This window comes from Xyrauchen texanus, chromosome 38 (genome assembly GCF_025860055.1).
Source record: "Xyrauchen texanus isolate HMW12.3.18 chromosome 38, RBS_HiC_50CHRs, whole genome shotgun sequence".
Lineage (NCBI taxonomy): Eukaryota > Metazoa > Chordata > Actinopteri > Cypriniformes > Catostomidae > Xyrauchen > Xyrauchen texanus.
The window spans coordinates 3041389-3063847 of NC_068313.1; the positions used below are offsets into that span (position 1 = coordinate 3041389).

The 22459-nt window shown below is 43.2% G+C and overlaps 3 protein-coding genes across 3 annotated transcripts in view; all 3 read left to right on the plus strand.

Annotated features, from left to right (window-relative positions):
- cldnj (claudin j) overlaps positions 1-16625 on the plus strand; it is a 38547-nt gene extending 21922 nt beyond the window's left edge. The window contains exon 2 of the mRNA XM_052109680.1: positions 15985-16625. Coding sequence (XP_051965640.1) covers positions 15993-16625 — 633 coding nt within the window. The 5' untranslated portion in view covers positions 15985-15992. The remainder of the gene's footprint in view (positions 1-15984) is intronic.
- On the plus strand, positions 2175-2919 carry cldnf (claudin f). Its single transcript, XM_052109679.1, is given in 2 exon segments — positions 2175-2584; positions 2586-2919. Coding segments are annotated over 2 exon segments (744 nt in total).
- LOC127631527 (claudin-4-like) lies at positions 5618-8053 on the plus strand. Its single transcript, XM_052109681.1, has one exon. The coding sequence runs from the start codon at positions 5664-5666 to the stop codon at positions 6294-6296; it is 633 nt and encodes a 210-aa protein (XP_051965641.1). The 5' UTR covers positions 5618-5663; the 3' UTR covers positions 6297-8053.
- Positions 16626-22459: the final 5834 nt, after the last annotated feature.

The window sequence follows — 22459 nt, forward strand, 5'->3', positions numbered from 1 at the left end:
GCGTGCAGCGATCTGAGTTGTTGCTGGCTCCAAAGGAGGAGATGGCGGGCGAGTTGTGACATGTGATGGGAGCGCACCCTGCCTTGGCGATTTCTGTACGCTACCGTAGCGGTGCTGTCTGAACGGATCAAGATGTGCTTGCTCCGAATTAGCAGGAGGAACCAGTGCTGAAACGGTCTCATATGCATCAACCCCAGCAGCGCGACCGCCGCGGAGGATGCCATATGCCCCATTTCCATATGACTCTGGAAATATTTTTAAGGAACCGCCATGCCTAGCTTGAATAGGGTGTGGCATTTCAGCACTGACTGTGTGCGGTTTTTGGTGAGGCATGCTATCATGCCGAGAAAAGAGATGCTCCAAACCGGGGCAAACTTGCTCTTTTCCCAGTTGACCTGAAGCCCTAGGCGGCTGAGGTACCCGAGTACCTGGTCCCTGTGGGCGCATAGTAACTCTTGGGAGAGGGCCAGAATGAGCCAGTCATCGAGGTAGTTGAGTATGCGGGTGGCAACTTCCTTTAGCAGGGTAAGGGTTGCCTCTGCAACCTTCGTGAAGACGCGAGGGGACGGGGACATGCCAAAGGGGATGGCATGTACTGATACGCCTGGCCGTCAAACATGAACCATAGGAAGTGTCGTGTTGAGACAAGATGGAGACGTGGTAGTACGCATCCTTCAGCTCTACCGCTGCAAACTAATCTTGATGCCGGACGCATGTTAAGATGCATCTTTGCGTGAGCATTAAAAAAATCGCAAGTCCAAGATCGGTCGTAAGCTGCCAACCTTTCGTGGGTACGATGAAGTAAGTGCTGTAGAAACCCTTCTTCATCTCAGCTGGAGGGACATGCTGTATCGCGTCTTTGAGTAGAAGGGTCACGATCTCCGCACGCAGGGTGTTGGCACCTTCGCATTGCACTGAGGTAAAGCGGACGCCGGCGAAAGGGGACAGGGCCTGGTTAACTGGATCACATAACCGAGTCAGATGGTCCTGGCCAACCAGCGCAACGGGTTGAGAAGTGAAAGCCACATGTCCAAGCTCCGTGCGAGGGGCACTAAGGGAACGATCGTTTTTTATGTACCCAGCGGAGCTGAGCAGCGGGGCGGAGCAGGCAGTGTGGCGTCGGGAGGCAAAAGCATGTCCCGAGGCTCTGGTGCTGAGAAAAGCCTCGAAGCACTTACCTTGCACTGCACATCCGGCAGGGGCGGGTTAGTGACTGAGGAGGATGTCTCATGTAGGCATCCCCTGGACTCGTCAGAACCGGAGAAGTTGAAGCTCCATCCTCCAGACTGATCTCACTGTGAATTTGGATACAGTTGGTTGGCATTTCTTGAGCTAAACTCAGTCTGTGCTTACCTAATTTCAAAGCACTGCCCCTAGTGGCTGAAGCGGAAAGTGTTTTTGAATATGTGAGCACGTGTAAGCTCCAGCTTCTGGGTGAAGTGGCCAGAGAGGGGTGCCATAAGTTGAGTTGTCTTTAGCTGTAAATTATGTGTAGATTCAGTGAAGAGGAATGCATATTTTATTACTCCCAAATCCCAAACCTAGTGGAGTAATGGAATCATAGTGAGTGAAAATGGAATCTCTGTATCGCACTTATCACTGAATATGCCAAAATGAATATGTCCCTTACTAGAACGAGAACCCAGGTCTTACAAGCTTTTGGTGTAGCCTCAGGAAAAGGTAAATTCACACGAACTGATACAAACATTTTGATTGGAGATGCCACTTATCAGTAACTTGGTAGAATGGGCCGATGTCATGGTATTGGAACATTCATTAGCAGCATGCCAACTTCCCGTGTGATCATGTTTAATTTTACCTGGTCTATAAGAGTGTACAACATTTCACATGTTCTGCTAATGGCAACCAATTTCCACTCAAGAATTTCTGACAGAACCATTTTTTCACAGGGAGGAAATCAATGATATGTCTCATTTTTTACTTACAAGTCAAGTTGCAATAGGAGAAACGAAGAGACTGCTGACTATTGCTGTTGACTACTTTGCAAATCTTAGTAATCTTGTTCAGCAGGTATAACCAGGCAGATACTCTGGTATGCAAAACTCCTCCCAATGAGGATCCACGTCTAACAGGACATCACTTCCTGCTTGTTTCTCAGACACAAGATCAGACCAACAGCTGCTTTTGGTTTTGTCATCACCGGCAGCTTCAACATGGGTAGGATTGCTAAAGAAGTGTCCGGACAGACCATGTGCTTCATTGGTTTTGTTGGCCTATGCATCTGTTGTGGTATTCCCATGTGGCGTGTCACTTCGTACATTGGTGCAAACATCGTCACAGGTCAGATCGTCTGGGATGGATTGTGGATGAACTGCGTAATGCAGAGCACAGGACAGATGCAATGTAAAGTTCAAGACTCAATCATGAGACAGACAAAGGACCTGCAAGCAGCAGGTGCACTGATCGTCATCGCAATACTGGTCAGCTTCGTTGGGATGCTTTTGACATTTGTTGGAGGGCAGTGCAGTAGTTGCCTGAAAAATGAATCCTCCATGGCCAAAGTGCTGATCCTGGGGGGCATTCTCTGCATCTTAGCTGGAGTCATTGGCCTAATCCCAGTCTGCGAGCTACACCATCTCCGATTTCCAGAATGTTCTCACCATCGAGACCCAGAAGAGAGAGCTCGGAGCATCCATATATATTGGCTGGAGCTCCTCTGGGTTTCTTCTGTTTGGAGGGATCATTCTGTGTACTTCCTGTCCACCAAGACAAGATGTGTACCCGAATTACCCAGGCATGTACCCCTACCAAGGACCTATGTATGGCCCTCCTGGATCTTATATGCCTGCCAAAACATACGCACCTAGTGCTGTATATACTGCAACAGGGACATACGTTCCTAACAAACCTTATCCAGCCCCGGGCGCTTACACAACTGTCCCAGGACAATATCTTTAACAAACTGGCCATGTTTCAGACTGATACCATACTGCTTCCAAATTGTATGACATAATCTGTATAATATCAGTGGTTTGTTCTTTCAAATCTATACACCTAAGAACTGTTCTATTAGGTGACATCTTATTCTTTGCTTGCCTTTGAATGAAGATGATGTTGTTTGTTTACTTCTCCAATGTTGTAATGCTAATGACATGTATATAGTGATTAGGTAATTTTTGTGCATTTACAGCAAGCTTGTTTCATGGAATTAAATACGCACAAAAGTTTCATATATGGCAATATATCTACAACACATGCATTAAATATGTTCATATATATAAGTCACATTCTTGTGTATATATATATGCAACATGTATTTAAAAATACTTAAATATATGCATAACACACATTTTCCAAAAACTATTGGGATTTGAATATGTATGTTCAAGTATATGAACTACTGTACACTCACCTAAAGGATTATTAGGAACACCTGTTCAATTTCTCATTAATGCAATTATCTAATCAACCAATCACATGGCAGTTGCTTCAATGCATTTAGGGGTGTGGTCCTGGTCAAGACAATCTCTTGAACTCCAAACTGAATGTCAGAATGGGAAAGAAAGATGATTTAAGCAATTTTGAGCGTGGCATGGTTGTTGGTGCCAGACGGGCTGGTCTGAGTATTTCACAATCTGCTCAGTTACTGGGATTTTCACGCACAAACATTTCTAGGGTTTACAAAGAATGGTGTGCAAAGGGAAAAACATCCAGTATGCGGCAGTCCTGTGGGCGAAAATGCCTTGTTGATGCTAGAGGTCAGAGGAGAATGGGCTGACTGATTCAAGCTGATAGAAGAGCAACTTTGCCTGAAATAACCACTCGTTACAACCGAGGTATGCAGCAAAGCATTTGTGAAGCCACAACACGCACAACCTTGAGGCGGATGGGCTACAACAGCAGAAGACCCCACCGGGTACCACTCATCTCCACTACAAATAGGAAAAAGAGCTCAATTTGCAAGAGCTCACCAAAATTGGACAGTTGAAGACTGGAAAAATGTTGCCTGGTCTGATGACTCTCGATTTCTGTTGAGACATTCAGATGGTAGAGTCAGAATTTGGCGTAAACAGAATGAGAACATGGATCCATCATGCCTTGTTACCACTGTGCAGGCTGGTGGTGGTGGTGTAATGGTGTGGGGGATGTTTTCTTGGCACACTTTAGGCCCCTTAGTGCCAATTGGGCATCGTTTAAATGCCACGGCCTACCTGAGCATTGTTTCTGACCATGTCCATCCCTTTATGGCCACCATGTACCATCCTCTGATGGCTACTTCCAGCAGGATAATGCACCATGTCACAAAGCTCGAATCATTTCAAATTGGTTTCTTGAACATGACAATGAGTTCACTGTACTAAAATGGCCCCCACAGTCACCAGATCTCAACCCAATAGAGCATCTTTGGGATGTGGTGGAACGGGAGCTTCGTGCCCTGGATGTGCATCCCACAAATCTCCATCAACTGCAAGATGCTATCCTATCAATATGGGCCAACATTTCTAAAGAATGCTTTCAGCACCTTGTTGAATCAATGCCACATAGAATTAAGGCAGTTCTGAAGGCGAAAGGGGGTCAAACACAGTATTAGTATGGTGTTCCTAATAATCCTTTAGGTGAGTGTATAATATCATATATATGGGTGTGACAGGGCTGCGGGCGGGGCTGGGTCGTGATGCTACACACCTGGCCCCTAATCAGGCTAATCAAGCCTCAGAGAGGGATAATGGCCAACTGGAGACTGCAGTGGGATGGAGAGAGAGAATTATGGGGAGCTGCCATATATGTGTTGGTGTGTGTCTTTTTATTTAATTAAATATTAATTATATTGTTAAGCCTGTTCTCGCCTTCTCCTTTCATTTAACCCCCTTGCATTGATTAGCCTGATTAGGGGCCAGGTGTGTAGCATCACGACCCGGCCCCGCCCTCTGCCCTGTCACAATGAGCAAAATATTGTCATGTCAGATTTCTGAATGGAGAATGTAACATTGATTATTCCACAACCAGAAGGGAATAGTCTGTCAATATATATATATATATATATATATATATATATATATATATATTTAAAAAAAAATTTTTTTGCGATGTGAAATTATGATTCCATTATCAACTTCAGTTTCAAAAGACCCAGGAAAGTACTACAAAATCTGCCAAGAATGAAACTGAAGTCTGTCACGTGGTTTATTATATAAACAAATCACTTCATTGTCACTCAACCATATACACACAAATAAAAAATAGTCTATATAAAATTTACAGTGTGTTGTATACAGTGTACACAACCTATTGTATACATACTTATAACAGTGTAGCACAGGTTTCATTAAAACAGTCAAGAAGCTAGTCATCTTTAATTCATCCCGCCATAACTAATCAAAACACTGATTGCATTGCTTATATTTTTGCTGTGTTAGCTCTACCTTAGCTCTATATATTTAGTTTTGCCTCTCAACATGTTTTTCGTTGAGTGCCTCATTGATGTGTATCTCATCAAATCTTGCCACCACATCTACTTGCCCTGCTGTGGAATGTGGACCTGATATTTCACCTTACCCTGGTTCCAGGTGCATCTCATTTCGACAGTATCTCCTCCCTCCCATGAGTGTATAAAAATCTGAAGGTAGAGGACACAAGTCAGTATTCAAATTAACAGCAGAGCCAACAATTCTATAAAGTGAAACTGAACTAAAGAGCATAAAATGGTGTTCATGTGTCGGCAGATCCTCGGCATGTCTCTAAGTGGTATTGGCTTCCTGGGAGCTATCTTGGTTTGTGCTCTTCCTGTGTGGAAGGTGTCAACATTCAACATGTCCCATATTCTGACAACGCTGACCATCTGGGAGGGCTTGTGGATGTATTGTGCGACGCAGAGCACAGGACAGATGCAGTGTAAGATCTACGATCTATCTTTCACGGCCTTATCCGAGGACCTGGAGGCCGCCCGGGTGCTCGTGGTCATTGCCATCATCATCTGCTTCTTTGCGCTGATCCTGGGCATAGCCTGTGGGAAATGCACCAATTTTGTGGCGAAGGAAGATGTGAAGGTAAAGGTGTTGATTGCCAGTGGTGTCATGTTCATTGTGGCAGGACTGCTGGTCCTGGTCCCCATTTGTTGGTCAGCTAACACCATCATCAGGGACTACAATAATCCCTTGCTCAATTCTGCCCAGAGGAAGGAGATGGGGGCTTCACTCTACATCGGCTGGGGTGCAGCTGCATTGTTGATCCTTGGAGGAGGTATTCTGTGTAGCTCCTGCCCACCCAAGGAAAACAACTACGGGTTCAAGTACGCTCAGCCATGGTCCATTGCCACCAGCAGAGCCGACGTCTGAACGGAGATCTCTCACGCAAAGACTGTTTACATGCAAAAACTTTTCATTCATAAAGCCTCTTTGTTCCCCCATCTGGCTTTTTCTCTGTTCCGAGGACAAGGACATTATCTGACATGGCATAGGTTATTTATTATGATTTTTTGCCGTGATTATAGAGCGATCTCAATACATTTCATAATAGTAGATTCACAGTACTGAGAAATAACACATGTTTTCACAAGAAAACATTACAGATCATGTTCACTGCAAAAGAAGTTTATTTGTCTTATTTTGCAGATACAATATCTAAATATGTTTAAAACATGAACAATTAATTAGGAAGCAGAATTGCATAAGATTTTCAAAAGTAATCAAACCAAATTTGGTGGGGGTTAAAGCTTCATTCAGCAGATGTCTTTGAGACATTTATGATTTAGAATGTTTGCAAATCATATCTTTTTAATATGTTTATCAGATGTTAATTAGAATGCAATACTTTCCAGATGAAATGCCATTTAAGAGATATCTGGGAGATGTACATGTGCTATCTGGGTTGCATATTAAGAAGATGTCGGTCACATTACTTTTGGGAACATATTCTTTTTTCTTTCATCTTAATACTATAAACTTAAAACTGACTAAGACAAATAAATAAAGGGTGACCTCAACCAGAGTGGTGGTGGCGTAGTGGCTAAAGCACAGGGCTGTTAATCAGAAGGTCACAGGTTCTAACCCAGCCACCACCATTGTGTCCTTGAGCAAGGCACTTAACTCCAGGTTGCTCCGGGGGGATTGTCCCTGTAATAATTGCACTGTAAGTCGCTTTGGATAAAAGCGTCTGCCAAATGCATAAATCTAAATCTAAATAAATCTAAATCAACCTATAACAAGTGTTCTTGTTGGCTGTATGCTTCCAGCAAGTGTTATGGGATTTGACAAAAGAGATGTAAACCAATCTCATGTATTTCATGTCATTAGATAGCAATTCTGTGGAACAAGGTAGAAGTAAATGTGTATGTAAGGGATCAATTACGACGGACTGTTGAATTGTTTAAATAACGCACAACTGAGGTGGTGATGCGGTAACAACGTGCGGTGGAGTGGGGGGTGGTGGGGCAGATATTTCACATATTATACCACAGGTCTGTTGAATGCTTGATTCTGATTTGTTCACCGACATTATAAGGTGCAATTACTTTTCAAGGAAACACACGGCTATAAAGTAATTTCAGCTCTTGACCGTTCCATATTACTTCGCCAAAGGATTTCCATTATTTCAAATAACCATTTAAAACAAAGACAATTATTAAAGTAAATTGATAAAGAACGTTAAAACAATGTCTGAAATATCCTACATTTATTTCAATTAAGGTTAAAAAGAGCCCTCATGCTCACTCATCTCCCCCGAATTTACACACTCCGCTGCGCATCGTGACCGCATTACCACCTCGAGTGTGCGTTATCTTTCAACAATTCAGCGGTCCGTCATCAATTACTACTTACTTAACGAGTAAGGAATAAGGAGCCTTATTGTAAAGTGTTAGCATATAATGCAGACATTTCATTACAAATTGTATAATGACCATAAAACATGTTAAGTGCAAAGTTTAATAAAAACAAATTAACATTCATTTCAAAATGTCTTAGTAAAAGTTTGACAGTGCTGCAAATTGTATTGTGCTACTTCTGTGTTAATAATCAATCTCTTTTGTAAATGCTTGTGTAAAGGCACTTATTTCTAGGTAATGCTGTGCAGTTTCAAATCCATTAAACATGTTCCCACATGCTTGCTTTGTTTTCTGTGTGCTGGAGGACTGATACCAGCAGCCATTCAAACATGACATGACATTTGTATACATACAGTTTAAATACAAATGTAAGTGAATGTATTAGAGTAAATGTTTTAAACTACAGTTTGATTCATAAAAATAATGAAAAGCAAGGAAAAGCAAATTTGGCAAATTTAAAGTTGGTATAAAATGAGTTTTGGAGTCATAGTCCAACCTAAAACCTGTTCTCTTGCCATTATTCTTCCTTAGAGGAGTCACATCACATGGTTCACACAAACAATCAGTCTCTCCTTATATGGGGAATTGACATAACTCCTGATTTCTCAGAGCTTTGACGATTCTTTCTCTCATTTGCACACTCCAAGTTTTTTCAGATGAGCTCTTAAATAAAATGTAATTTCCTCAATGTTTTCTTTTAGACAACAAAGTATCCACAAGTTCTTTGTCGTCAGAGCATGTGATGAGTATTCGGATAAATCTTAACAAGCCACAAAGTGATCTGTCACAGAGAGAGGAAAAGTATGATAGCCGTCCCTAAACCAGTTCTCTTTTGGAAAATCTGTTTCTCAGTCAGTCTCTGTTTGTTCCATAGCAAAACATCATTGTCTCATTCTCTCAGTTGAGCAAATTCCAGCGAAACATCTCTGCTGCTCACCTGTGGTGCATGTACTGCCTCCTAGTGAGGAAAAATCCCTCTACAATCATTCTCTCTAGCGGTGTCCGAAATCTCCCCTCTCCGCTATACAGACTTCAGTTAAATGTTGCCTAACCCTAACAAAAATGAACGATGGTTTTGCCAATAGTGACATAATAATATTTAGTAATAATACAATATTTAGGATTGGATTATCCATGACTGTCAGAAGCATGGTTAAAATATAGTTACTGTAGTAAAATGTCAGCCTCATTAAATGTATCATTATGTATGTTTAATTTAGAGCCAGACCCAGCCTTAAAGGGACTTTCTTTTTTCTTTTTCTTTTTTTTTAAGTGAAATATTTAGTTAATTTCTGATGTTTATCACTTTATTTCGATTCAGTTGACGAGAAATACCATGGTTAAACTATCATTACTTTAGTAAAACCATACATTTTCATAAGGGAATGTCACCCAGATTAAATATACAGTATAACTATCAGGTGATTATAATGAATTCTTCAATCATGATATAATCTGCTATATACCAAAACAATATTTTATTATTTAATAGCTTCAATGAAGTTAACCACTGTACTTTTTTGTTAACTTGTGTTGTGTTCATTTTGTGCCATCACATTTTGTGTTCCTGGTCAAAAATGATCGGCCCAACTACTTTAGTAAATATGACAGGTTGCCCGTCTGTCACTCACTTTGAAGTTGTGTCGAAGAAGCAACACTAGGGGTCTCTCTTGAGCGCCGAATATACCTCTGATCTATGAAAAAAGTCCAATGAGAAGTTGGCAGACAGAATTTGCATGTCCTGCCCCCGGACATACGGGTACAAAGGCGGGGAAATGCATCTGTTTCATTCAGAAATTTTCTTCGGAGCTGATGGTCATGTATGCAATGAGCTGCGAGTCACACACCTGTTCCTCTACCTCTGAGCGATTACTGCAGTTGGATCTACAGCACACTTCAGCGGCTTTATCCTTCTCTGCACGGCAGTGCAGTTTTCCCCTGGGCGCTTCGACAGCACACTACTAAAAGAGTGTTGTATAAATGAGTGATTTTCCCTAAAAGAGTCATTCTCTCTAAAAGAGCAATACACATCGATGTTGAACGTCCTTTTCAGGATGCGTCTTTGTAAATATGCCTTTCCGCCCCTGTGTAGTTCCTGGATGCGGTAGAGTGCTCTCTGCTTCAGATGGCCACAGACGCTGTCTCGTGTGTCTGGGCTGCGATCACACCGAGACAGCGTTTGTGTATGGTTCATGTTCTCATTGCGAGAACATGACCATGGCAACGTTGCGGTCATGGCTTTCCTTCAACCGAAGGAATGCCACTCCAGCCGCCCCCCACGTCGCTCCTCCTTCCCACGGGATTGAGGATGATGCAGCTGGCGATGGAGGCAACAGCAGCTCACCTCACAGCCAGCCTGCCTATCCTCTTGTGCCCCCTGAGCTGGATGAGCTCGCTGTTGCATCGGAGAGCGGTCCGGCATCTGAATGCAGAGGACTCGTCTGGGCTGCCACCTTCGTCTGCTCGCCGAGGGTGTCCTCCTGTGGCTAGGAAACGGCCCAGCTCTCAGCCCCAGAGTCGAGCACCCTGCCGGAAGCGCACGCCCCCCCATCTCACGGACCCCCTCGAGGACCCCGAAAGGCATCCCAGGCGCTCCTGAGACGATCGACCCAGAGGCCGAGACGTTCGCTCCGGAGCTGGTAAGCAGACCACTCCGTCCCCTGGTGGAGGGCCAGGAGGAGAATCTTTATTTGAATTTATTTCATTTGCTGCACCCCTCCGTGGCTGCGGTACCCACATTCTCTATAAAAGAGCGATTTCCTTTGTCTCTGGGTCACCTGGCCTGCAAATGCCATTCTCACGGCACTCTGCCGCCAGACCTCGACAGTCCCCTGGACGCGGACCCCCCCGCCTCCAACCAAGCCACGACTGTCCCCTGGCCGACCGGTTCTGTCGAGTCTAGAGGACGCCTTTGCTGGACCTCCTCCTCAGTCACTAACCCAGCCCCTGCTGGGTGTGAGGAGCAAGGTAAGTGCTTCGAGTCTTTTCTCAGCACCATAGCCTCGGGACGCACTTTCTACTCCCAACGCTGTACTACCTGCTCCACCCCGCCGGGTACATAAAAAATAATCATCCCTTTAGTGCCCCTAGCACGGAGCTTGGATGCGTGGCTTTCACTTCCCAACCCATCTCGCTGGCTGGCCAGGACCATCCGACTCAGTTACGCAATTCACTTTGCCAGGCCCCTGTCCCCCTTCACGGGCGTCCGCTTCTCCTCAGTACACGGCGAACATGCCAAGTCCCTGCGCGCGGAAATCGTGACCCTTTTGCTCAAAGATGCGATAGAGCCTGTCCCTCCAACCGAGATAAAGAAGGATCTCTACAGCCCTTACTTCATCTTACCCAAGAAAGGCGGTGGCTTACGACCGATCTTGGACTTGGGAGTTTTCAACCTGGCCTTACACAAACTCCCATTCAAAATACTCACGCAGAAACATATTTTAACTTGCGTCCGGCATCTAGATTGGTTCGCAGCAGTAGACCTGAAGGACTCGTACTTCCACGTCTCAATACTGCCTCGACATCGACCGTTTCTACTGTTCGCATTCGATGGCCAGGCAAATCAGTACAAGGTCCTCCCCTTCGGCATGTCCCTGTCCCCTTGTGTCTTTACAAAGGTCGCAGAGGCAGCCCTTGCCCCGCTCCGAGAAGAATACTCAACTACCTCTACGACTGGCTCATCCTGGCCCACTCCCGAGAGTTACTATGCGCCCACAGGGATCAGTTGCTCAGACACCACAGCATTTAGAAGAGCAAGCTCGCCCCGGTTCAGAGCATCTCTTTTCTCGGCATGGAGTTAGACTCAGTCTCTTTGTCAGTGCGCCTCACCAACAAGCGCACACAGTCAGTGCTGAAATGCCTCGCCACCTTCAGACCAGGCACAACGGTCCCTTTAAAACTTTTCCAGAAGCTCCTGGGGCATATAGCATCCTCCGCGGCAGTCGCGCCACTGGGGTTGATGCATATGAGACCGCTTCAGCACTGGATACAGACTCGAGTCCCGAGATGAGCATGGCGCCGCGGCATGCACCGTGTGATGGTCTGTCGCCAAACATTCAAACCCTGGACAGACCGCTGCTTTCTGCGGGCAGGAGTCCCCTTGCAGCAGGTGTCCCTATGCGTCCTGGTCACGACCGACGCCTCCAGATTGGGTTGGGGGCGCCGTGTGCAATGGGCACGCAGCTGCGGGCCATTGGAAAGGGGCCCCGCTGCGCTGGCACATCAACTGCCTGGAGTTGCTGACTGTTTTCTTTTGCCCTGTGGAAGTTTCTCCCGCTAGTTCAGGGCAAACACGTCTTGATCAAATCAGACAGCATCACCGCGGTAGCGTACATAAATTGCCAAGGCGGCGTACGCTCCCGCCACATGTCACAACTTGCCCGTCGTCTCCTCATTTGGAGCCAGACTCAAGTCGCTGTGTTGTCACGACAACGCTTGCCCAGTGGAGAGTGGAGGCCTCACCCCCAGTCGGTCCAGCTGATTTGGGAACAGTTCAACATGGCTCAGGTAGACCTGTTTGCCTCCCGAGAGACCTCCCACTGCCTGCTCTGGTATGACCGAACAGAGGCTCCCCTCGGGGCAGACGCACTGGCACTCAGGGTGAAGACCCACAAAGGTGCACAGTCAGGACAGTGCTCTCATTTCTGCAGGAGAGGTTGGAGGGGAGGCTGTCTTTGTCCACCTTGAAGGTGTACGTAGCTGCTATCGCAGCCCACTATGATGCAGTAGACGGCAAGTCTTTGGGTAAGCACGACTTGATTATCAGGTTCCTAAGAGGTGGCCGGAGGTTAAATCTATCCCGGCCAAGCCTGTTCCCCTCCTGGGATCTCTCAGTGATCCTCTCAGGCCTTCAAAGACCCACCTTCGAGCCGCTAGAATCAGTTGGACTCAGGGCCCTCTCCTTGAAAACGGCCCTGCTGATCACGCTCGCCTCCATCAAGAGGATCGGGGACCTGCAAGCGTTCTCTGTCAGCGACACTTGCCTGGAGTTCTGTCCGGCAGACACACATGTGATCCTAAGACCACGGCTGGGCTACGTGTTCCCTTTCCGTCCTTCGTGTCTCTCAGCTGCAATGAGCCGTAATCCTGAAATTGTTCATTTAAAGCCATTTAAAACAATGTCCTAGCTTAAGTAATGTAAAGTGGGTATAAAAAGTCTACACACTCCCGTTAAAATGCCAGGTTCTTGTGATGTCAAATTATGACTTTTTTCACCTTTAATGTGACCTATAACGTGAACAATTCAATTGAAAAACAAACTGAAATCTTTGAGGGGGAAAAATTACAAATACAAAAACTCACAATAACCTGGTTGCATAAGTGTGCACACCCTTAAACTAATACTTTGTTGAAGCACCTTTTGATTTTATTACAGCACTCAGTCTTTTTGGGGTAGGAGTCTATTAGCATGGCACATCTTGACGTGGCAATATTTGCCCACTCTTCTTTGCAAAAGCGCTCCAGATCTGTCAGATTGCGAGGACATCTCCTGTGCACAGCCCTCTTCAGATCACCACACAGATATTCAATTGGATTCAGGTCTGGGCTCTGGCTGGGCCATTCCAAAATGTTAATCTTCTTCTGGTGAAGCCATGCTTTTGTGGATTTGGATGTGTGCTTTGGGTTGTTGTCATGCTGAAAGGTGAATTTCCTCTTCATCTTCAGTTTTCTAACGGACGCCTGAAGGTTTTGTGCCAAAATTGCCTGGTATTTGGAACTGTTCATAATTCCCTCCACCCTGATTAAGGCCCGGTTCCAGCTGAAGAAAAACAGCCCCAAAGCATGATGCCGCCACCACCATGCTTCACTGTGGGTATGGTGTTCTTTGGGTGATGTGCAGTGTTGTTTTTGTGCCAAACATACCTTTTGGAATTATGGCCAAAAAGTTCAACCTTGGTTTCATCAGACCATAACACATTTTCCCATGTGCTTTTGGGAGACTTGATGTTTGTTTTTGCAAACTTCAGCCAGGCTTGGATGTTTTTCTTTGTAAGAAAAGGCTTCTGTCTTGTCACCCTACCCCATAGCCCATTCATATGAAGAATACGGGAGATTGTTGTCACATGTATCACACAGCCAGTACTTGCCAGAAATTCCTGCAGTTCCTTTAATGTTGCTGTAGGCCTCTTGGAATCCTCCCTGACCAGTTTTCTTCTCATCTTTTCATCAATTTTGGAGGGACGTCCAGTTATTGGTAATGTCTCTGTTGTGCCATATTTTCTCCACTTGATGATGACTGTCTTCACGGTGTTCCATGGTATATCTAATGCTCTGGAAATTATTTTGTACCCTTCTCCTGACTGATATCTTTCAACAATGAGATCCCTCTGATGCTTTGGAAGCTCTCTGCGGACCATGGCTTTTGCTCTGAGATGCAACTAAGAAAATGTCAGGAAAATCCTACTAGAACAGCTGAACTTTATTTGTGATTAATCAGAGTCACTTTAAATGATGGCAGGTGTGTAATGACTTTTTCGTAACATGAGTTTGAATGTGATTGGTTAATTCTGAACACAGCCACATCCCCAGTTATAAGAGGGTGTGTACACTTATGCAACCAGGTTATTGTGAGTTTTTTTTTCCCTCAAAGATTTCAGTTTGTTTTTCAATTGAATTGTTCACATTATAGGACACATTAAAGGTGGAAAAAGTTTTGACATGATTTATCTTTGTCTCATTCTTTTACATCACAAGAACCTGGCATTTTAACAGGGGTGTGTAGACTTTTTATATCCACTGTAGTGGTAATACGAGCGATCACAGAGCGCTGTTCTATGAAAACAATGACTAACAGATTCACTTTATGTCACCAACTAGCTCATATTACACACAAAAATGATCTTTTGCCATCACCTGCTGGCTATCATATGTAAATTCAAAAATAAGGGCAGTAACTCCTAACAGATATGCACTGCTCTTATACGTTAGTTTAGAATGGCACGAACACAAGCGGAGTGACACACACAGTGAAGCGTCCGAGTGCTGATCCTGTCAGACCACCAGTACTCATAGAACATCTCTTGTCAAATCAGATTTGAGGACCGGAACTAACTGTTGTATATCGTTGTACAATATATATACAATACACTCTACAGTTAGTAGAGTGCAATGAGCAAATTTGTTTCACTCAGAGGCCAAACAGCAGTGAGTATTAGATATGAAATTCTCACAGACACACATAAATATCATTAACAAAAGTGTATTTTTGTCACGTCTTTGCTTATTACTACCTGAAAAATACATATAACAGCAGACTAAACATAATATGTTGAGAAGATCTTGAAATATTCCTCAAAGTGTGTACATGGAAAGACAATGCACAAGAGGGTGCTCAACACACAATGTGTGTGTGTATTTGTATGTTTGTGTGTGTGGTGTGTGTGTGTGTGTGTGTGTGCACATGTCCGAGGACTTTGTGTGAAGGATTGTGATGCTCCTGAACACTTAATATTTCTGTATTTTGTAGTCTTATTCATTCATTTCCAATGGCCGGTCACAACACAACAAGTGTAACACAGTGTAATAAAACCAAGAAAATGCAAAGAAAATGGTCCACATTGTGTGTGTGTGTGTGTGTGTGTGTGTGTGTGTGTGTGTGTGTGTGTGTCTGTGTGTGTGTGTGTGTCTGTCTGTCTGTCTGTGTGTGTGTGTGTGTCTGTCTGTCTGTCTGTCTGTCTGTGTGTGTGTGTGTCTGTCTGTGTGTGTGTGTGTGTGTGTGTGTGTGTGTGTGTGTGTGTGTGTGTGTGTGTGTCTGTGTGTGTGTGTGTGTGTGTGTGTGTGTGTGTGTGTGTCTGTCTGTCTGTGTGTGTGTATGTGTGTGTTTTCAGATACCATATGTAAAACAAAGTCAAATAATTTATTCCAGTTGGATTAAGCAAAATAAAGAAAATAAAAAAATGCCTGGAATACAACATAAGGGATAAAAGAGTAGCTTGACTGTAGTTTAACTATTTTAAGTTATAAGTAGCTACAGTTTCAAAGTAGCACAAAGTAAACACTGTCTATATGCTATAAAATACAACTGTGACATTAAGCTCTAGTCCTTTAGGAAACCTTGATTGTCTACACCTGACAAAACACTTCATTCATGTGCTAGTTGATTCATGTTGTGACCCAATTCAATGTTTATCATCATGAAAACCACTGCTATTACTTTGATATAAATTGATATGATTGTCTTCTGGTTCATGTCCTCTCCACAGTGCTCTCTATGGCTCTTCAGGTCCTGGGAATCACTCTGTCAATGATTGGCTTTGTAGGAACTATTATCATCTGTGCCCTGCCCATGTGGAAGGTGACCGCCTTTATCGGCACAAACATCGTGGTGGCGCAGGTCTTCTGGGAAGGACTGTGGATGACATGTGTGCACGAGCGCACCGGTCAAATGCAGTGTAAGCTGTATGATGCCCTGCTGGATCTGGACCCTCACCTGCAGGCAGCACGTGGGCTAGTGGTGACCACCATGGCTTTGGCCTGCCTGGCTTTCCTCATCTTCCTGGTTGGGGCTGATTGCACTAACTGCCTAAGTAACCCTCGTGCCAAATCTCGGATTGTAGTGGTGTCTGGGGTTACCTTTATGCTTTCTGGACTGACTACATTGGCACCTGTGTCCTGGACGGCCGACTCCATTATCAGAGACTTTTATAATCCCTTAGTGCACGAGGCATTAAAGAGAGAGATGGGAGCAGCTCTCTATGTAGGCTGGTTAACAGCAGGGTTTCTGTTTGTTGGTGGAGTGATACTCTGCACAAGCTGTCCACCAGAGCGAGTCAACTATTCACCAAGATATACCTTAACAAAGACAGGCACCCACAGCAGCTATGCCATAAAGAACTATGTTTGATAAACAGTACATGCCACTAAGCTAAATAGATAAGCTGATCAAATGCAAAAGTGACATGCAAAATGACCTCCATCATCCTAAAGTATGCTCTCGAGTTTTGCATTCTCCTTAGCGAAGTCAAGGAAACTTAAGAACACTCAAGAAATTTTTATTGTTAACATTTGATGTAATAAAAATTATGAGATCAGGTTTGCAATGACTATTCATCTCCTACAATCTGGAAACATGAAAGCAAACTGTAAAACAAAAAAAATGTTCCTCAATATTTTCAAAAACATAATTTTATATGATTAAATCCAGGGGTTGGGAACCTTTTTCCTATTAAGGGCCATTTGTGTATTTATAAAATTATTCACACGTCATACATTTGCTTGCAATCTCTAATTGTGGGTTGAAACCATATTTTGCATTGTTATTATTTAAAATAAATTTTAATCATCATTATTATTATCATTATTATTTTACAGTTAATTGAATCTATTAATTTAGAATTTTTCCTCGAATGGCATTGCGGGCTGGGTAAAATACTCTTACAAGCCTTATACGGCCCTGAGGCCTGATGTTCCCCACCCTTGATTTAATCAATCTGACAACATTAGATTACACCAACAAAGTAATTATTTCATGGTCAGATACGGTTGAATTAGCTCCTAATCATAACAACTGCACATTTTCAGTTTTGTCAGTCAAAGCTTTTCTAGTTCAGTTTAATGTTTCTTTTTTTTATGTATATTTAGTTTAAGCTTAAGATCTGAGTCTCAAAACAGCACATACAGAGTTGGAATGAAAGCTCTACAGAAAAACTTGAGATCTTTTATTTGATTTTTTTTTTTTTATTATTTGAACAGGAAAAATGGAATTAAACTTAATAACTTAAAGAGTTATTTTGAGTCTTTTGTACTCAACTTTTAAATAAATAAAACTACATTAGAACGTTACATGATGTAACAATTCTAGACTGATCTCACTTTGAAATCGGAAACTGTAGCTGAAATCATACTGTGCTCACTGAAATTCGAAACACTGCCACCAGTGGCCAGTGCAGTAAGTGTTGTTTGCCGTACGGGCAACTTTGAGCTCCATTTTCCATGTTTATTGTCCATGGAGGGGCACCAAATGCGAGATGTGATGTGAGTTGTTTTCAGCTGTAAAGGCTGTAATACAGTGAAGAGGAATGCATATTTTCTAAACTGAACCCCTCAAACCAAACCTAACCATCAGTGGAGTAAAAATGTAATGTTAGAGGGGGGAAATGGTGGATCCTAGGGTACAAGAACAGTTAGAGACAACATACCGACTTCTTTTGTGATGGTGTTGGACATTTCCGTTTGTTTCCAATGTAGAAAGATTTGACAACCAAAGTATAAGAACTTGCAGTCCTCATACAGAACATTTTTTATTTATTTTGGTTTGGTTTGGTCTTAACAAAGTTTCAGACATCAGATAATTATCTTTGAATATATGTTTTGGGGAATGTTTCTTGGATTTTAATTTAATTTCAGGGGTAATAAACTAGATATTTTAATGTCAAACAAATGGTTTAAAAAGATAGTACTGTGACTCTTGAAGAAAGTGGTGGTGGCGTAGTGGGCTAAAGCACATAACTGGTAATCAGAAGGTCACTGGTTCGATCCCCACCACCATTGTGTCCTTGAGTAAGGCACTTAACTCCAGGTTGCTCCGGGGGGATTGTCCCTGTAATAAGTGCACTGTAAGTCGTTTTGGATTAAAGCATCTGCCAAATGCATAAATGTAAATGTAAATTGGATTTGATAGCATTGGATACAAGAGAGAGACCAAGAGAGGTCATACCACTCAGTAGGCATGACAGTGGGGTGAATCTAATTATTTGAAGATGTACATTTCTAAACAGACCAAAAAGATCAAGGTCGAGATTAAGAACACTTGGCATTTCCCATACAATGGCGTAACTCACTGCAAATCCACCATAGCATGATGTGTCTCTGTAGTAATTAACTAACTAGTCATGACTACATTGCCCAAAATGGCAGTAAATATGTTGCACATCCATCATTCCACATTGGTTAAACAAGTAGAGCTGTACTTAATGACATTTCGCAGGGGGAGGAGTAATACAGTAACTTCTGCAGAGATCAAATGGATATTAAGTTATAGTAGCTCATTTACACGTACACCAGAAAGCCATTTAAAGCGAGGAAGCTGCTGAAGACATGAAAGGATCATGCATGGTGTAATGCGACAGATGCATTGCACTATAATAGTTGGTTTCCCTCTACATAAAACTTTGGGGTTCCTACGACGCACTTGAGCACATGCACACAATTAAAAACTTTTAAGAATGGCATTTACATGCTACACTAATATGAACATATGCTGTAAGCCGTGTTCTCCAACAGAATCCTTGGCTGCCCCAGAATAACATGTTTTCTTAATTCCATGTAAGCATGGTCAAAGTTTTAACAGAATAAAAGCTATATAGGCCTATGGAATGAAAGATATAGAAGCCTCGGTGAACCCAAATTATGTACACACAGCAAACTAACAAGAAACTATGCTTCTAACCACAGGTAAAGAGATGCAGAACAACGGTTTCGTAGTTGTTGGTAACTATGTTGTTAACGATGGAACGTGCGACCATGGCTGGCTAATGATCCTTTTAGGAAACACCCCAGAATTACAACCAAACCTAACAAGGCTTTGCAAGGACCTAAACCATGAAGAAGGCCTTATATACAAAATAAATATGAATAAACAGGAAGTAAAAGATGTAGTGGTGAACCTGCAGCAGTCCTTTGGCAACAATGGACAATTTGCACAAGTTTGCCGCAAAGCTCATTTGCATTTGAAAATGATCAGTGGCATTTTTGCCAGTGACCTTACAATCTAGAATGAATGTCCCAAAATCTGTTAATAGAGTGCAACAGTCTGGTTCCGGAAGTAAAAATGTAATTTTTCAATAGATTATTTGATTTTCAGCAATAACTTATAAACATTTCAAGACAGGTTGTTCATTGATGGTATATGCTTCTGTTGAAGACATCCGTCTGTGTTATTTCAACTTCATTGTGTAAATAGTGTGTTTGATAGCAGAATTCATGGTAAACAACTATATTACCCATGGTACAACAGAGAACGGTTCACCAATCTGAGAACCGCGGCCAACGAAGCCTGCTAAATTTGCCTTGGAGCAACCGCCCACTCCCATGATGCAATGTGAGTGATAAAATCGAGTCGGTATCACTTTACCCTTAAACTATATAATTGTACATATTGGAATATTTTGCAATAAACTTAAAATATATTGTTTATATACTTATAATCAACCTAAAATCAATAGTTTGATATATTCCCATATATTTTTATTCAATTGCACAATTCACAATGCTTCATGGGATTGCAGTTTGTACCCTTGTGAAATATAGTAAATACACAGTCTTGCACTTTTGTCTTTTTGTCCGATTTTAAAAAACTTTTTTGCATCAAAACAAAGTTTGTGATGTTGTGATTCACCTTGGAGCTGGTTGGTTTGGTTCATGCTTTATAACTCTTAAGGGAGATTTTATGAAAAGCCAATGCAAAATTGAATTTAAAAAATTACTTCCAGAACCAACACCTGAATAAGTAGACAGGGCACAGAATCAATAATTCCTACAAGCAAAGTTTACTGTCATGGTTAGACAGGAATAACAATCTATTCACGATTAGAGTAGGAATAAAATGCAAATGCATCCATTATGGCTGAAGCGCTGTGCGCAATGTTCGCTCAAAGTTACAAAAATAAGTGTGCACGGCCATGCAAAATGGAGCCTTGCTGTGGCCAGGCAAAACAACAAAATCTACACTCGCACAGATACGTCAACTAAAATTTTAAGTCACATTTTACCTTTGAACAGCAAAATTCCAAAGGCAAAGAAAGCAGAGGTGGATGTGAAGCAATAGTGAAAAACTACTTGTCAAGCAGCCTCTTTTTTATGCTGTAATTTATACTCTGGGAGAGTGAAGTTATGAATAAAGTCATTGCTTAAATGGTGTCCTCATCCATAGTGAATATTCAGTGTAGCTAAGTACAAAGCACTGCCCAAACAGAAAACACTACCAGTGCCAAACCAAACAGCTTCCATTGCTGAATGCAGCCGATTCAACTGTCAAAGATCACCAAGTTTGAAATTCACAGAGGGAAACTTTTTCACCACCACCGGAAGTCCATCAAGCGAAATTCCTGACTGCATATATTCCCATTGAGGTGGCTGAATTTCGGCTGCAGAATTTCACTGTGCAGAGGTAAATGCAGCTGATCCTTAAGTCATGGCAGATTTTAACCAGGATTTGATAACGCAAAAGGCATTTCACGAGTTTGTTTGCCCATATAATCTTTAAGCTATTAAGGTTAAACTTATTTGGCTTGCTGTCCACGACAGAAGACAGAAGAGAAGTAAACAGCTGCTTATATACTCTGGCTGTTAACTGAAAGATTAGATGGACTCGCTCCTCCCGAAATTACGTTTAGTAACTTCAATTCACGAGTTCGTTTGCCCATATAATCTTTAAGCTATTAAGGTTAAATTTATTTGGCTTGCTGTCCATGGAGGAGTGGCTCGATGAAGCAGCTTCAACTCAAGCTCATATGTATCCCCCTATATAGATATTGCAGGAGTTTGTACTGGAGTGGCAGTGTCAACTGGGGTTGCGTCAATTTGAAAGGCTAACGTATCTTGCTGCTGTGTTTATCGACCTGGAGTCGTGCGCAGGCGATGCTGCTGCTTAGGCTGGATCGACTTCTCCCTACTATGTCCACCATGTGGAGCTCTGAATTGGGTACTGCTGCGGCAGTATAATTTTGAAATGGGCTCCGGCGGGAGCTACATTTGAAAAGCATGCCCCAGCGATGTGTTTCCGCTGAATGCTGCGACTGAGGTACTGCTGCGGCAGTGTGAAAAGCAAGAAGCTTTAAAGTAGGAGAGACATGGAGCCCATGAGTCGAAGGTGCATGGGCTCTCAAATGTCGCAGACGGGGAAGGAGTTCCTCGTCCCCAGTGGAGTGTGCCAAATGATATCCAAAGCAAACCCTCCAAATCAGAAGGAGGGAGCCTACGGTACATAGATAAGACACAGAGCTACAATCCTTCCGACGCAAGGGCCTGAATCGCATAAGGAGAACGGGGGGGCCCGCTGCGATTTGGGGACAAATGAATCCTGGTACCTTCAGTCCGCTGTTCAGATAGGAGGGCCCACACTGCAATCCGAATGGGAAATCCCTCGTGGTCGAGAAAATGTAGGCTCACTCTGCAATCAAACGGGGGAGCCCACACTGCAATTCAAATGGGAGAGCCTGTGTTGCATCTGGTCAGGAGGGCCCACACAGCAATTCGAATGGGAGAGTCCACGCCAGGCGTGGTAGCTCACACACAAGCAAACAGGAGAGCCCTCGCTGCATCCAGATGGATACGAGACCAGCAGGGCTAGAGAGGTGCGTAATAGTAGGGAGGCATGGCCCGAGCCTAAAAAGATGTGTGTGTCTGGTGTGCTTGTCTGATGTGATGGAGGTTGGATCGAATGTATGTTTCAAAGGTGTGGGATGACCACCGACAGAGCATTTTAATTTGTTGCTCGGATAGACCTTTCTGGGCAACTTAAGTAGCGGCCTATATGCGGAAGGAATGGGAAGAGAAATGTTCGGTAGGAATGCCAGATCTGTTGAGGATAATTTATTTTTTGATTATTTTGAAACCACTGTCTAGACACGGGGAGGTTTTTGTCATCACCAAATAGAGGGTCTAGCAGAAAGGTTATTTGGGAGTTTCAGGCCAGGGACTGGTATGGCTGAATGGGGGTTGGCAGATTGAAAATGAAAA